The sequence below is a fragment of the Stylophora pistillata genome, chromosome 3, assembly GCF_964205215.1.
Source record: "Stylophora pistillata chromosome 3, jaStyPist1.2, whole genome shotgun sequence".
Classification (NCBI taxonomy): domain Eukaryota; kingdom Metazoa; phylum Cnidaria; class Anthozoa; order Scleractinia; family Pocilloporidae; genus Stylophora; species Stylophora pistillata.
In genome coordinates, this window is record NC_142521.1 from 4,347,543 (window position 1) to 4,362,500 (window position 14,958).

Here is a 14,958-nt window from a genome sequence, read left to right on the forward strand (position 1 = left end):
CCAGCCCTTCCCCCCACACCGCCTCGTCTACCTTGTGTGTAGACGAAGTCCAGACTTGGTCTCAATGGATCATGTTCTTTGCCCGATGAGAATAGTGATATCTGAAAATTGTGTAAGTTTGGAAAGATAGACTATTAGCTATGGCAAATATGGTCATAAAGGATGCGTAGGACTAGCCGGCGTAGTTCAGGCGCAGGCACCTGTTAATATTGGTGGTTCGGCACTGACAAGGTATCGCATATTGAACGGGTAGCGGCAAGAATGTGAGATATTGTGGAATATTGATAAACGAACAACCAGACTAAATCAGAAACAAATGAATAAAGGCTGATAGTTTCGAAAGAAATATTCGCTCCGACGAAGGGCTAACGCTCGAAACGTCAGCTTTTGTAATCGTTACGGTGGCCAATTTACCATTTTAACTTTGTTGATATATCCAAATTAAATCAGAAACAAGTCGTTAGTATTTGCGGTTTTTCTAAGTACCTGCCAAAATGTCCCGCATACACTTATAACATTGATGCTCGATAAAAAATGACAAATATGTGATCTTCCGAGGGGTACAAAGAAGGTGGCCGGAAAATAACGAGCAAACATTTTCCAGTTACGGTCAGGAAAAGTTAAACCGTAGAACTTGAACAAGCAATTATTATACGTAACGCATTTTCTTATTCCTCAAAAGCTCAGGAGAAAAACTTTTAACGCTAGCCAAAAAAACAATTAGTGTTTGTGCCTACGTGCATTTTTCTCAGCCGCCTCAATAGTGTTGGGCGAAAAAATAGTAGAAAATTTTGAAACAGTTTTACTCTCAAATGGAAAACACCATCATAACAAAAGCGTGCGAAAAGGTTAAGTTTTAAAGGATGTTGGCCGCTGGAAGTGAATGACGTCTATCGTAGAACAAAAATAGCAATCTCATGATCTCAGGCTCCAGATATAAGGTTTAAATAGATTACAGACCCAACCTCCTTCCCAGGGCCTTTTCCCTTAGGCCCTGGGAACGAGGCTGATAACAGATTCCATGTTAAATCAAACTCCAAGATAATAAAAACATATTTTATTGACATATCTAGCGGGTGGAGTGGATGAGCTCATGTTGTAGTGATAAATAACTCAAAACCTAGGTTTCTTTCTTTTTTTTTTTTGAAAAAATAATGGATCTAATATAAAATTTACAATTTTAATCACATTTGACAGTCCTAAAAGTATATGATTCCTATCAATCAATTCAATGAATACTTAAAAAATATGTACCTCTGTTTTTTAGAAATTTGTATTTATCTACTATTTTTATAAAAGCCTAAATTTTGAGAGTATTCGGTGATTTGCAAATCTAGAAAAGCTAACTGGCTATTTGCAATTAATCGCAAATGACAAAAATTTTAATTAATAAATTCTTAAAATGTAGAATTAAACTCCTTTCATACCATGCATTACTGAGGGCTATTTTTATTGAATTTGTTTGCTTGGACATACACCGCTAAACAAATGCAAGATATTATCTCTCGACGAAAGATATGTTCCTCGTCAGCCTGAAGAGAATGGGAAAGATGACAAGGGACACTCTGGAAAAAGTGTGCGCCTAAAGAATGCGAGAATCAACGCGTGTTAAAAGTGAAAACGAGGCCCTGCCCACGTTTGACTGTTTGGCTGGTCATAATATCCTACCAGAAATTTCTCTACTTGGGTAATGGAAATTTGTTAAAAAACATTCTTTTTGCACTAAACCCATCCTCGGAGACCCAGGGGCTGAGTCGATTTCAAGTTAGGGCATAAATAGCTCTTCATGCCCTAACTTGAAATCGACTCAGCCCCTGGGTCTCCGAGGATGCACTAAACCTAGCGCGCTCGATACCTCAAACAATTGAGGTCGTGTCCAGTTCATCTCGTGCGCTTCCGAGTACTCATTTCTCGTTGGAATGTGTCCGTTGCGAGTACCTCTGTCAGGTTTTAACCCGTTAAGCTGGAATGCAATCACTACGGATGTCTACGCCACTTTAACTCACTTCTAAGAACCACGAACTACTACAAGGCAACTTCATGAGTTAGAGCTTCCTGGTTCAAATTTTGTTTATCTATGTTCACTTAGACAGTTAAGGATACCTGTGGGCTATTGGTGAGTAGGACACCAGGCAACATGAGTTTTCATTATTACTCTTTTTTCTACTGAAAAAGGTCTTCTTCCACTTGAACTGCAGGAAAAAAAAAGATGAAAAAATAGGATCACTTTTAGTAAGAAATAGGAAAAACTTGCAAGGAGCAATAAAGGACTAGGAAGTTAGCGTATGTTGAAAAGGAATCCGTGTCACGCGTCGTGTCACGAAAGTAAACATAACGGTGTCTAAACTGGGGCTCAGACGATCGACAGCTAGCGGAAGATGATCTCAGCTTCGATCAGATGAAGCGACTAAGGGTGTTCTCGGCACCCTTCCGTTTTCAGATGCTGATCTGTTGCGGGAATACCCCAATAATTCTCAGAGATTCTCCAGGTTTCCTTGACAATTTCTGTTGCCAAATCACATTGCTACATGTAGGGAAAAACTTCTACTGTGACTCTCCAAAGAACATAACCCAATGACTGACAGCTATGATCTAGACCCCAGTTCAGCAAACACGTCTCTCACCAACCTCGTTCCCAGGGTCTCTCATCTTCCCGCCCCCTGGGAACGAGGTTGGACTGTCACCAAAGACTTGACTCTAAGTCTCTGATCAGTGGTCCTGGTAGTGTGTTAGGGCCTTACTCACCGGCTTTGTGAAAGACACTTCGTGTGTTTCGTCATCGCTTGTTGTAGATGTCGCTATGCTGGTGCTTTGTCTACTGGGATATGAATTGTGTCGTTTCGAGTCCTAAATATTAGAGGAAAAAGTTCTACACTGCTTAGAATTGGACTGGTCTGGCCTACGCTAACCCAGATACTCAAAGAGCTGGGTTCAAAATTCATTGTGTGTTGCAATTTTTAAGGGCAAGTTGAGGGGATACATGATAACTTAATTCTAGCATTCTTCAATTCTTCTTTAACCTTTCTTTCTTTTTCTCAAAATCATATATAAGTATTGTTATCCCTCCCTTGTGTTTTATTCGTCCTTTTTTGTTGTTATGCAATCTCTCTCGCGACCGCTGATGTATAATTCTTGTATCAGAACTTTTTTAGGAAGGGAGCCAAGGTAGTATTTTGCCGCGTGGTTTCTTTTGGCTTCCGAACCATTTCACCACTGTTACGTTTCCAGTAAATCTGTAATTAACTTTGAGTGGCATTTTAAGGTAAATTTGAAAATAAATAGACAAACAAATGCATTAACAAAAAATAAACGAAATACATTCTTTTTTTGCTTGACTGCAAATGAGTAGCTGTCATTGTTGACGTGGCAAATTGCTCGAAAACGACGGAGACAAAAAAAATGAAAGAAAGGGTCCTCGGAGAAAGATACCAGCAAACGGAAAGAGGCGAAGTAATTCGCTGACTAAACATTTCTTACCTTTTTTTCAGAGTCAGTGGAACATCCACTCGGTGCAGAGGGCGCAGAGCGTGTTTTTGGAAGACTTTCGGGCTGCAGTTTAATGAAGACATAAAAATCATTTTTTCAACAAATATATATCATTTGCTATAAACAAGGGTCATTAAGGGAAGACATGCAAAACTGTTGAAGCAACCAGCGATTTTATTGGTCCGTTGTTATTTTTAGTGAGATCATGACATTGTGCAATGATGGTCTTTAGAGCATTTGTCGAAGTAATAAGGGGATTTAATAGATTCGACTCCTGCTTGGAGATCTAAGAATTTCTTTCTCTCCAACGTGAGTGAGTGTGTCGCTATTTAAGAAACAGATCTTTTCTATTTAAAACAAATCTTGTATCCTTACCGGTGAGAACAGACCTCCCCACAGTTTTTCCAATTCATCAACCTGCCTTTGCCGATTGGTCTGGAGCTGTTTCAGTTTAAACAGTTCACTTTTCTCCTCGCTCGTCATTTTTTCTTCAACTGATATTAACTCTTTCACTCGGTGCACCAAGTCATTGTGCTCAGCTCTAAGGCCGTAATACGCAAATTCAGAGAATTCTCGTTTTACTTCCTCACTACATTTGCATGCCTCAGGAGCCTTGGACAGAGTGGTGGTGTATAACTCTTGAAGCGTCACACTCAGTCTGATCAGTCGATCCACCATGACGCGAGTCTCAAGTTTGTCTTCCTTTACTTCTGGAGCTTGCAGCTTAGATACCACGCCTTTGTAGAGCTCTTCATTAAGAAGCTTTAGCTGGACAGTGATCTCTCGTTCTGTACCGGCCTGATCTCTGGTGTTTTCTGGATCCTCTTGTGGTGATGAATCCAAATCAACCCCACGATCCTGTAAAGAAAATAGAAAGCGAAATTAGACACCCATCTTTAGCGAAAGAACAGTAGTGCAAAATGATCATGACAGAGGACAATTGAAATGAAAACAAGAATACAAGCCCATACCCCTGTCCTGAAGACATTGATGTAGAACCGCCAACTGAAAAGTCCTTTTTGCATCCATGCCCGAGAACATGCTATTTTTGTTATATTTTGTACTTGTAATTAATTCTTGGGACACTTACGTGACTTAATCTTTGAATATCAGTTACCAACCTGTTCAGAACTCACGCTTTGGGTCTGCTGTTTGGCATCTCGCAATTCGTTTACCAGTTCTGAGTTTTTCTCTTGTAATTCCTGGCACTGTTTTATAAAAGTAAAGAATCAGCTTTGAGTTTTTTTTAATAAGAATTATACATGCAAATTAGCCCAACTGGCGAGTGAATCATGGCGAGATGCGGAGCAGTACTTATACTTAAACTAATCCTCATTCTCCTTGCACTCCTCCAGGTGCCACAATATTGTGCCAATAATAATATCATGTCAATAGTAATATTGTGCCAATAATAATATTGTGCCAATAATAATATTGTGCCAATAATAATATTGTGCCAATAATAATATTGTGCCAATAATAATATTGTGCCAATAACAATATTGTGCCAATAATAATATTGTGCCAATAATTTCAGCATCAAAATATTCAGAAATAAAAATAATCTTGTGCCAATATTGTTCCATAATATTTTGGGTGCCACAACAGAACTACAGCGTTAGACCTTCCTGTCTACCTGCTTCTAAGGCTACGTTGTACGATGGAGGTCAATTTTCTTTTCTTTTTTTTTTTACTTTGGTTTTTTGTGATGTGTCAATGAGAAGAACAAGATCGTCAGGTATTCATAAGAAATTTTTCAAACATTATTCGGTTGCAGTTTCCAAAGGCATTGTGAGCTTGGAGGAGCCAAGCTCACAATGTCATTTTTCCTCCTTTGTTTTAATTTGACTCGGACCTTTAAGTAAATAGATATGATCCAAATGTCCTAGAAATAAACGACGGCGATTGTATGAAATGAGTGAAACTAGATATTAATTAAAAACTCACTCGTTCTTCAAGGTTTTGCTTTTCCTTTGTCGCCGTTGCGAGTTCTCCTTCTAATTCTTTCATTCTTGCTCTAACTTGGACACCCTTGTAAAAAAAATTCAAACAAGAATAAAATTGAAGTTAAGTGATCCACTCTCCACTGGCTTAACGATCAATTACGAAGTTTTTCGCTACTTCTTTCTCCAATTTCTTGACGTTTGCTAGTATTTCAGTTACTTTTTTCTATCGTGCCTAAAAAAAGCCCGGAAGACATTGGAGTAGGACCGCCAACTGAAAAATCCTTTTTGCGTACTTGCCGGAGAACATGCTATGTTGTTATTCTTCTAAGTTAGAGATAATTCCACGAAAACTTACGTGACCCGCTAACCTTTTAATGTCCATTAAAAACTTACTCGGTCTTTAAGGTCTTGATTTTCCTGTGTCACCTTTGCATGGTTTAGTTCTAACTCTTTCATTCTTTCCTTTACTTTGAAACCCTTTTGAAAAATTCAAAGAAGAATAAAATTGAAATCAACCCATTCACTCTCCAATAGCTTAACAATCAATTACGAATCGTTTTTCGACCTCTTCCTCCAATTGCTTGGCGTTTTCTTGTATTTCAGTTATTTTCTTCTGCAATTTGTTAACCTGAAATTAAAGAACAGTACACAGATTTAGCTAGTTTGGGTAAGCTACATTTAGCTAACTTTCATTTTCAACCCAACAATTCAAGATTCAATTGAGCCTGGCTTACAGACATGCGGATAAACTATGGGGATATCGAGAGGAGAACTTAAAATTAAGGGCCTCAGCACCCTTCATTTTCAACAAATACCCTCAAACTCTCCTAGAAGGTAGATTTTACACACGCCTGTATGCCAAGTCGTTAGCTGGTTAGCTCATGTTGTAGAGCGCCGGATTTCCATGCAGGAGGTCGAGGGTTTAAGCCCTACACCGGACCAACTCTCAGGGTCTTAAAATGACTGAAGAGAATGTGCCTTCGCTATGACATCTGTTGATGGCTAGACATTCTAGTCTTCTTGGATAAGGACGAAAAACCGTAGGCCCCGTCTTCTGTATCTCCTCTATACTGATTAGCAGGGCACGTCAAAGAACCCACACACTTATCGTAAAGAGTGAGGAACGTAGCTCCCGATGTTGTGTTCTGATATTGGAGGCTCAATGCAGTCTGGCTAAAGTCCCCCGCAAAGTGTTGTAAAGCGCCATGAGCTATAGGATAAGGCGCTAGAGAAATCGTCATTATCATTGTTACCATTATTATTAGTAGTAGTAGTAGTAGTAGTAGTAGTAGTATTTTTACACTAAAAAAGCCTAAATAAGGTACTGTGGTATAGATTCGGTCAAGTATTCAGGAAGCATTCACTTTTTATCGAGTAGATTTGATTTTAAGGACTTACTTGGATTGTATCGTCTAATCCAGCTATATGCTCTTTACCACCCAAAGCGTCACCTACCAAAAAGTAACACGTGAATTGATCGAGAACATTTGGCTGAGATATTTTTATCTGACCTTTAAGTGATACAAATCACATAAATCTTTGTTTGTAAGTCGGCTCTTCACAATTCTTCGTTTTCTTGCACGGAATCAAAACGGTGCAAAACCGAGCAAGAAAGGTGGGGCCATCTTGCCTGATTGGGTAGCCAATCGCGCTCTATCTTTCCCAAGGACGTTGTATGCTATATGAAATCGTCTTACGCCTTGTGTCTGCTACCTCTCAGTGCTCGGGAAAGACTCTTTACTTCTATTTTCGTAAAAACTTGTACAAGCCTTTCGACATTGGCACCCTCCGCACTGGATCTCGAGCCATTTATGGCACAAGGACTCTGATGCAACATTCCTTATTGTGCTCTTAGATATGTCAGAATTCAAGCAAATTGCCAATGTTTGTTTTTAGTCTCGCAATGAACAATGTCAGTAAAAAATAATTAAAATTTTTAAGCTTTCTGTAACTTAGAATATTTACGTTATCAAAGCAAAAACCAGTCATTAGTATAAATGTATCAACCACCCACTCATCATGCATAAGACACCCACTATTCTTGCACAAACACCCACTCACTAAGCAGTTTTTCTGCAATGCTTTTTCTTCCAATACTCTCCAAAGCATCTGCAAGGACTCCAGCCATTGCACGACTTCCTTCTTTTTGTTTCCAAGTGAGAAGAAGGGCATTGGCTTTGTCTCGATTAGATTTGTGCTCCTCATCCAGGTTCTGAATCTTGGATGCCATAATCTTAAGCATTGGTCCTAACTCACGCCAGCAGGTTCCTACATCATGGCTTATTTCTGACAGCCGCAATTCTGTTACTACAGACTTCCTTTGTTCAATTGGGTCTCCTGTTGACAATTGAATTACAGTGACTCATTATTACTTTTGGATGTTATTTTTCTCATGCAGTTTGAATTACGTTAACGACGAATTCATTGTGGTCCAGCGTTGGTGCTAAGTCCTTCCACTTGTCTCCAATTCGTTCAGGAAGGCGCACGACATAGATGAGGGTCTCGGTCAACTGATGTTTTGCATAGATCGTAGAACAATCAGGGGACGTTAAAGAACCCACATCACGAGATTACTGTGATGTGGTCTGGCCTGGTTACTGGGGATGGGGGAGGGGGCATCTGCAAAATTTCTCCTTTATTAATTGTAAACTGCCTCCGGCAGTCTGGAAAAGTCCTCTGCACAGTGTTGTAAAGCGCATTAGAGCATTTAGATGGAAATGCGCTATAGAAATCGATCTATATTATTATTATTATTATTATTATTATTATTATTATTATTATTAATCTGTTGCGACAACAGAAGTCAGAGCCATCGATAATTCCCGACGGATATTAATCCAACGAAAATTTTTCAATGGAATAATAACGGCACTTCTCGCGATTAAAAACAGTATATCTTGTAAATAAACATTAGCTTGGGACAATGATTCCCGACCTTGGCTGGAAGAGAATTTATTCTTGTTGGGGAATGAGTTCACATTCTTCATTTGTGTCGATAAGTTCAGGAATCATTTACTCATGACCAAGGCCCACGCAAGAGGAAAAAAGGCCAAATATGGAAGCAGCCCGTGTTTTATAAACAGTGGAGAGAGTCACGAAATCTCTCACAGATGTATATGGTCACTATTATTGTAATTAAATTAGAATGATAACTATGGAAGGCTGCATGAATACTTGTATATTCATTTTGACTCCATGTCATGTCAAGGACTTGATTGGGAAAAAAGCAAAACCGATTCGCGCACATTTCACACATTTCGGTTCAGAGTAGGGATGGTTTCTTTTATTTTGCAGTCATTTACACATGACTTAGCCTAGCACCACGCAAGGAAAAGATACCAAATATAAAAATATTGTGCCTGAAAAGCCTGAGGATGTTTCATCAACAGCTGAGGACCACTTATCATTTATTGACCGGGGGGGTGGGTAGGAGTTAGGTTATTTCACAATAGAATTTACCTGATCCACCCTTAAGTCTCGGTAATATCCTTTTGATCCACTCATTGACAGTTAATTGGCAGTCAATTCTCTACAGTCCTCCCCCCCTTAATACTTTGTTGGGGACGACTGATCCCTATCCCCCTGAAAAACGTGGGATCCTCACTCAAATTCTCCACATCCCCTTTCCCTCAGAGACCTAAGAGTCACGAAATCTTTTACAGATTGTTATGGTCTGATAATTCAACACTAGAGCCATGTCACGATATTGTTGTTATTACAATAGGATGATAACTGTAGAAAAATGCATCATTATTTGCACATCATATTCATTTGAACTTCACTTCCAAATTATTTCGTTACTACCACCGACGCAGCCCCAAACAGTTTCTTTCGAAACTATCAGCCTTTATTCATTTTCAAATAGCCTGGTGTACGACTTGTAAGTCATACATGTATTAGGAGTTTCAGATTCGGTGTTTTTCCCTCTAGTTTGCAGTCAATGACCCATGACCAAGCCCAACCTCCTTCCTCCTTCCCGATTCCAGGGCTTCCCCCCCAACTGAGGGAAATTTCCCTTAGTTGGGGGTAAAGCCCTGGAAAAGGCCCTAGGGACAAGGTAGGACCCAGCTTAGCCCCACAAAAGGGATAAGAGGCTAAATACAGAAATCACGTGCCTGAGCAGCCCGAGGCCATCTACATTAATTAAGGGACCTTGAGACTGGACATTATCTATTACGTGGGGGTGGAGAGGCGGCGGAGGATTTTGGTTGTCTCACGAAAAAATTTACTTGACGTAATTTTACGATACCTCCTCGTTGATAGCTAATTGACGGTCAATTTTTTATGCCCCCCCCCAAAAAAATTTATGTGATCACTAAAAACTCCCCCACCCCCTCCCTCACCGGCTATAAATGATGACTGAGTCCTTAAAGTCACGCAAGCTCTTATAGATTTTTATGTTTCATTGTTTAACCCTGGGATTGTGTCACGCTATCTTATCATTGCAAATGTGATGGAAAGTTAACTGTTAACTGCACGATAACTTGTATATTCATTTCATTCCACGTTCTAATGACCTGGTGTAAGAAAAGTACATTATTCTTGCTACTACAATTTAGAATTTCGGAGTGTGAATTTTCCCTGTAATATTTTGCGAGTCATAATATTTTGCAACATAAGTAATTGCAAGTCAATGTAGTTGAAAAACAACATGAAAGGATGTTTCACTAGCAAATTCAATATCAAGGAATTTACTCAATTCAGAAATTCGAGTCTAAGACTTTACAGTAGTTGTGCGCGATCAAGCGATAAAAACAAACACGCAAGCAAATTGAACAAGAAACAAGAAATAAATAGAACAGGAAGTTGGACTAGAATTAAAACGTCGATTTCGCACTTGAGTCAGTTTTAAGATTCATTATTTCCAATCACTCGGCTGAAATTAAACTAATGATCTTGTCAAAGATAGGAATTCGCCAACCCGGAAGTTCAGTATCTAGTAAATATAATTTTCCAGCACTTACCCATTTCTGCAAATTAAAAAACAGTTCAGTTAGGAGTTAGGCACTCCCAGGGATTATCAGTAGTCTTTTCCGCACCTGTAATTTTTGAACAACAATTGGACGATCAGACAAGTCATGCCTCGATTTATACAAAGACTTATGAAGCACTTTGCCATGTTCTATGTAAGATGGCTTTTCTGGTAACGAAAAACAATTATATCAAGAAATAGATGATGCTACTACGAATGAGTGCTAAGAATAGAGTAACAGAGCACCTTTGCTGGCTGTCTTCTCCAACTGAAGTATGCCTCTGCCACGGTATACGGTGATGATTTAAATATTAAACCGCTTTCTGAGAACCACGTTCAGTTATGCAGATGCGGAAGGCAACCGGCTTGGAATTAACCAACTGTTCTCCTAAGCAAAAAGAGATGACCACCAAACATCTAATGGGAAAGGGCCACAAAATTGCTACACCTTGCAAACTGCACTGTTTTCCTAGTTTACTAGTTACAGCCGCATTCCATAGCAAATTTTTTAGTGTTTGTGCTGTACGGAAGGGAATTTACCTTGATATTATTCATTCTAGTCAAGACATCGAGCAAAGGTCATTAGTTTCAGAGCGTTACAGAATAAAACAGACTGAGACGGATATTTGGTAAGGCGCCATTACTTACGTATTCTTCTCGCTCTCAAGGCTGGTTTTCACTTGCGACGGAGTCGTAATCAGAAGCGTGGAGAGATACGATCTAGTGAAAATCAAGCCGACGAAGTCGGAAGCAGAACACCGATTCTGCCTATAACTCCGTCGCTTACGATCTAGTGAAAACTGCATTGTCAGAGTCGGAAGCGGAAGCGGAAGAATAAACCAATCACAATCCTCGATTCCATCTTTCCAAAATGCACAAATAGCCGTAAAAAATTTAAACGTGTGAGCTTGACGCTAAAATTACGAAATTAAAAGTTAAAATACTCGAACTGAACCTACCGAAAGTACGATTCACGATCACCAAGTCGTAGTTACTCTTCCTAGGTTGCTCGACGTCGATACAATACTTTATTCAAGAGAAAGGAAAATAAAAATTATAAAAGTATCTCTCGAAAGGGGATATTCTAGAGGTTAACCCTATATAAAAGATTCCCCGAATAAAAAGATCAAAACATTATATACAGATAATTAAAAACTGTTTACCATCATCTCAATCAATATTCATGTAAATCTTTAGTCTGTTACGAAATAAAGTCAATGATCCTGCGTGTACAATATCTTTAGGCAAATTATTCCACATATTAACGATCCGTACAAAAAAAGAAAATTTGTAGCAATTTACGATAGCTATTTTTACGTAGAGCTTATAATCGTGATTGGCTCTAGTTCGATTACATTTAGTAAGTTCAAAAAAGTCCGAAAAATGAAGACTATCTATTTCCAGAACTATCTTGTAGCACTGGATCAGAGATAAAAACTCTCTTCGTTTCTCCAAAGTTTGCCAATTCAGTAGGCGGCAGCGGTCTTCATAGCTCATTTCTCCGCGTTTTTGCTTTAATGCCAACCGAGATGCCCTTCTTTGGACTTTTTCCAAGGATTCGATATCCTTTTTTTGGTAGGGGCTCCAGACGGGGACAGCGTATTCGAGTATAGGTCTTACTAACGACTTAAAGAGGCAGGAAAACGCATAGCGATTATCGTTTCCAAGTGATCGCCTAATTATACCCAACACTTTGTTCGCCTTGTTTACTATGTAGGAAACGTGTTTACCCCAAGATAGATCGTAGTTTATTGTGACCCCTAGGTCCTTGGCGCTGTCGACAGATTTTAGTTGCGTACCAAGGGAATAACTAGGCTTGGATCTGTCTCTACTGTGCGTTACACGCATAACTTCACATTTTTCAGGATTAAAGCGCAACTGCCACTTGTTCGCCCAATCGCTTAATTTGTTCAAGTCCAGCTGTAAGGCTGGTATATCCTTATCAGGCTCCATGATCTTGCGATAGATTTTAGTATCATCAGCGTAGATTTTCACGGTTGATGCAATGTTTGCCGAAATATCATTTATATAAATAATGAATAGGATTGGGCCGAGTACTGTTCCTTGAGGCACACCTGAAATCACGGGTGACCAGTCTGAACAATTGCCCCTTAACACTACACGCTGCCTTCTATTCGTCAAAAAATTTCTAATCCACAGTAGTAGAGAGCCGTCTATCCCATACCGTTGTAGTTTCAGCAGCAAGCGCTCGTGTGGCACGCTGTCGAAAGCCTTGGAGAGATCTAAGAAGATGATATCCGTTTGTTGCGAGCAATTCCTAGCCTTTGCCCAGTCGTTGTAACATGTAAGTAATTGTGCCAACGTCGATTTACCCCTTAGATACGCAAATTGGTCTGGATTAAAAAGATTGAGGTCTGACCAAAAGTCGACCACACGGGACTTTACCACAGCTTCTGCAATCTTGCAAACAATACAAGTCAGTGATATTTGGCGGTAGTTCTCCATGAGATTTTTGCTCCCTTTCTTATGGACTGGAGTGATGTGGGCCGACTTCCATATACTTGGTAGTTGACCTTGAGAGAAGGATGTATTCAAAAATAAAGCCAGTGGAGATGACAACACTTGAGCACATTCTCTTAGGATGCGAGGTGATATGTAGTCGGGCCCGGGGGACTTGTAAATATTCAAATTTCTTAGCAATTTCTCAACTTCCGTGGCAGAACAAAAGATGTTACATAATTTCTCATCTGTAATATATTCAAGGTCGGGAAAGTTTTCGTGATCCTCAACAGTAAACACCGATGAGAAATAAGAATTCATACAATTGGCAATGCTCAGGTCGTCGTTAAGATACGAATCGTTCACCTTTAAGGACGCTAAATCACATTTGACTTTTCTCTTTGATTGAACAAAGTTCCAAAAAGGCTTTGAACTGTTTCCGGTCTTTAGTTCATCTGCCAGATTGTTTATAAATTGCCTACGTGCAGAGTTGCACTCCTTCTTCACATAGTTGTTGAATTTACGATATTTGTTCCAATCAGAAAGAGCACAGGTTTTTTTTGCCCTTTTATAAAGCACTTTCTTTCTTCTACACAACTTAATTAGATCCCCGCTTATCCATGGTGCATTCGAAGTTCTCTTCACTGTCCGCCTTGGGATACACTCGTTGACAGCAGATAAAAACATATCAGACCATGCAGCCCAAATACAATCAATGTCAGTATCCATAAAGGCACAATGCCATGGAGTGTAATGTAAAAGATTCCTGAGGTGATTCCAATCCGCCTTCTTAAATGAATAGCTCAACTTCTGCGATTTCCTTTCAGAGAATGATTTTCTTGATAGTAGCATAGAGATCGAGTTATGGTCAGAGAAGGGAAGGCCAACTTTTAGATCGTAGACTAGGTCAAGAGACGTGACGAATATCAAGTCTAAGATATTTCCGTTGCGAGTTGGGTCTTTGACCAGCTGGAATAGAAAATTGTCGTGTATGATATCCGACAAAAAAGTAGCGTTAGGTGAATCCACAGAAGTGCAGTCGGTGTTCCAGTCGAATTCGGGAATATTAAAGTCGCCAACAAGGACCATCTCTGGGTTTTGTGATGAAGAAAGCACAGTATCAAGAGCCGTTTGTAGATCCAACAGGCAGTTAATGCTACTGTTAGGCGGCCTATAGAAGACACCTAGACTAATTTTTCTATTCGCCGGGAATAAAATATCGACAAATAATAATTCGGAATCGAAATTAACATCTTCTCTCACAGACGCACGCAACGTATCGCGTACAGCTATCAAAATACCGCCACCGCGTCGACCATTTTGAACACGATCACGCCTGAAAACCGTATAAATAGAAGGGAAGAGTTCACTATCCAAAATAGAGCTGTCCAAGTGAGTCTCCGTAAATACCATGAGATCATATTGATAGGTAGCAATCTCTAGTTCCAGCTGATTAATCTTGTTAACCAAACTCCTTGAGTTGGCGTAAAAGACAGATACATCTGACCTAGGATTTACATACGCCATGTTGTTTCCCTCACTGCTAACTCTCAAATTCCGATCACCAGTCTGTGGACCTGGATGGGGATGGATATCGCCATGGCAGCAAATAAACTCGATGTTAAAGGTTGAAACATGGTTACTGTAATAAGGTAACCGGCTGTAGGTGTAACCTTTCTTCTTTCTTCGTATAAATCGATCGAAGTAACGAAGATGGCGGGCGATGCGGAGTTGTTCGGTACAAATTGTCTCCGTGAACAGCGAATGTCGCATTGAAAAGCTTCTAAAACCAGGCCTAACGTCCATACCACATTCGTGGCCGTAACAACTATGTTTCAGAGATAATACAGAGAAACCGCTAGCGCAAAAAAGGAAAAATATTACACAGGCGTGTCGTGAACGTCCGGTCACATACATGACGAGGTTCACACTTGTTTAATGTGTTCATGAAGTTGTGAACAACTGCCTTTCACGAACCCAAAATCGCTTTCTTTTTCGAACGATATTATTCCTGCATTGTCTCTGCCTGCGCAAAATAATGATTAATAAGAGCCAAAGTTGCTCTTCGCCCGCCATGTTGTCTTTGGCGCCAAA

The 14,958-nt window shown here is 39.7% G+C and overlaps 1 protein-coding gene across 6 annotated transcripts in view; it reads right to left on the reverse strand.

The window, feature by feature from the left end:
* Positions 1 to 46: 46 nt before the first annotated feature.
* LOC111339915 (uncharacterized) overlaps positions 47 to 14,958 on the reverse strand; it is a 21,168-nt gene continuing 6,256 nt past the window's right edge. For 3 of the 6 annotated variants that reach the window (XM_088752504.1, XM_088752503.1, XM_088752502.1), the window contains 13 exons: positions 10,651 to 10,792; positions 10,397 to 10,471; positions 7,494 to 7,769; positions 6,831 to 6,883; positions 5,998 to 6,060; positions 5,826 to 5,909; positions 5,434 to 5,517; positions 4,608 to 4,694; positions 3,862 to 4,344; positions 3,478 to 3,549; positions 2,746 to 2,847; positions 2,104 to 2,192; positions 47 to 101 (listed from right to left, as the gene is read on the reverse strand). In XM_088752504.1, coding sequence (XP_088608630.1) covers positions 62 to 101; positions 2,104 to 2,192; positions 2,746 to 2,847; positions 3,478 to 3,549; positions 3,862 to 4,344; positions 4,608 to 4,694; positions 5,434 to 5,517; positions 5,826 to 5,909; positions 5,998 to 6,060; positions 6,831 to 6,883; positions 7,494 to 7,769; positions 10,397 to 10,400 — 1,437 coding nt within the window. In that variant the 5' untranslated portion in view covers positions 10,401 to 10,471; positions 10,651 to 10,792 and the 3' untranslated portion in view covers positions 47 to 61. Of the gene's footprint in view, positions 102 to 2,103; positions 2,193 to 2,745; positions 2,848 to 3,477; positions 3,550 to 3,861; positions 4,345 to 4,607; positions 4,695 to 5,433; positions 5,518 to 5,825; positions 5,910 to 5,997; positions 6,061 to 6,830; positions 6,884 to 7,493; positions 7,770 to 10,396; positions 10,472 to 10,650; positions 11,343 to 14,958 lie in introns of those variants that run through there. The other 3 variants (XM_088752506.1, XM_088752505.1, XM_022946649.2) reach the window with 3 other exon arrangements.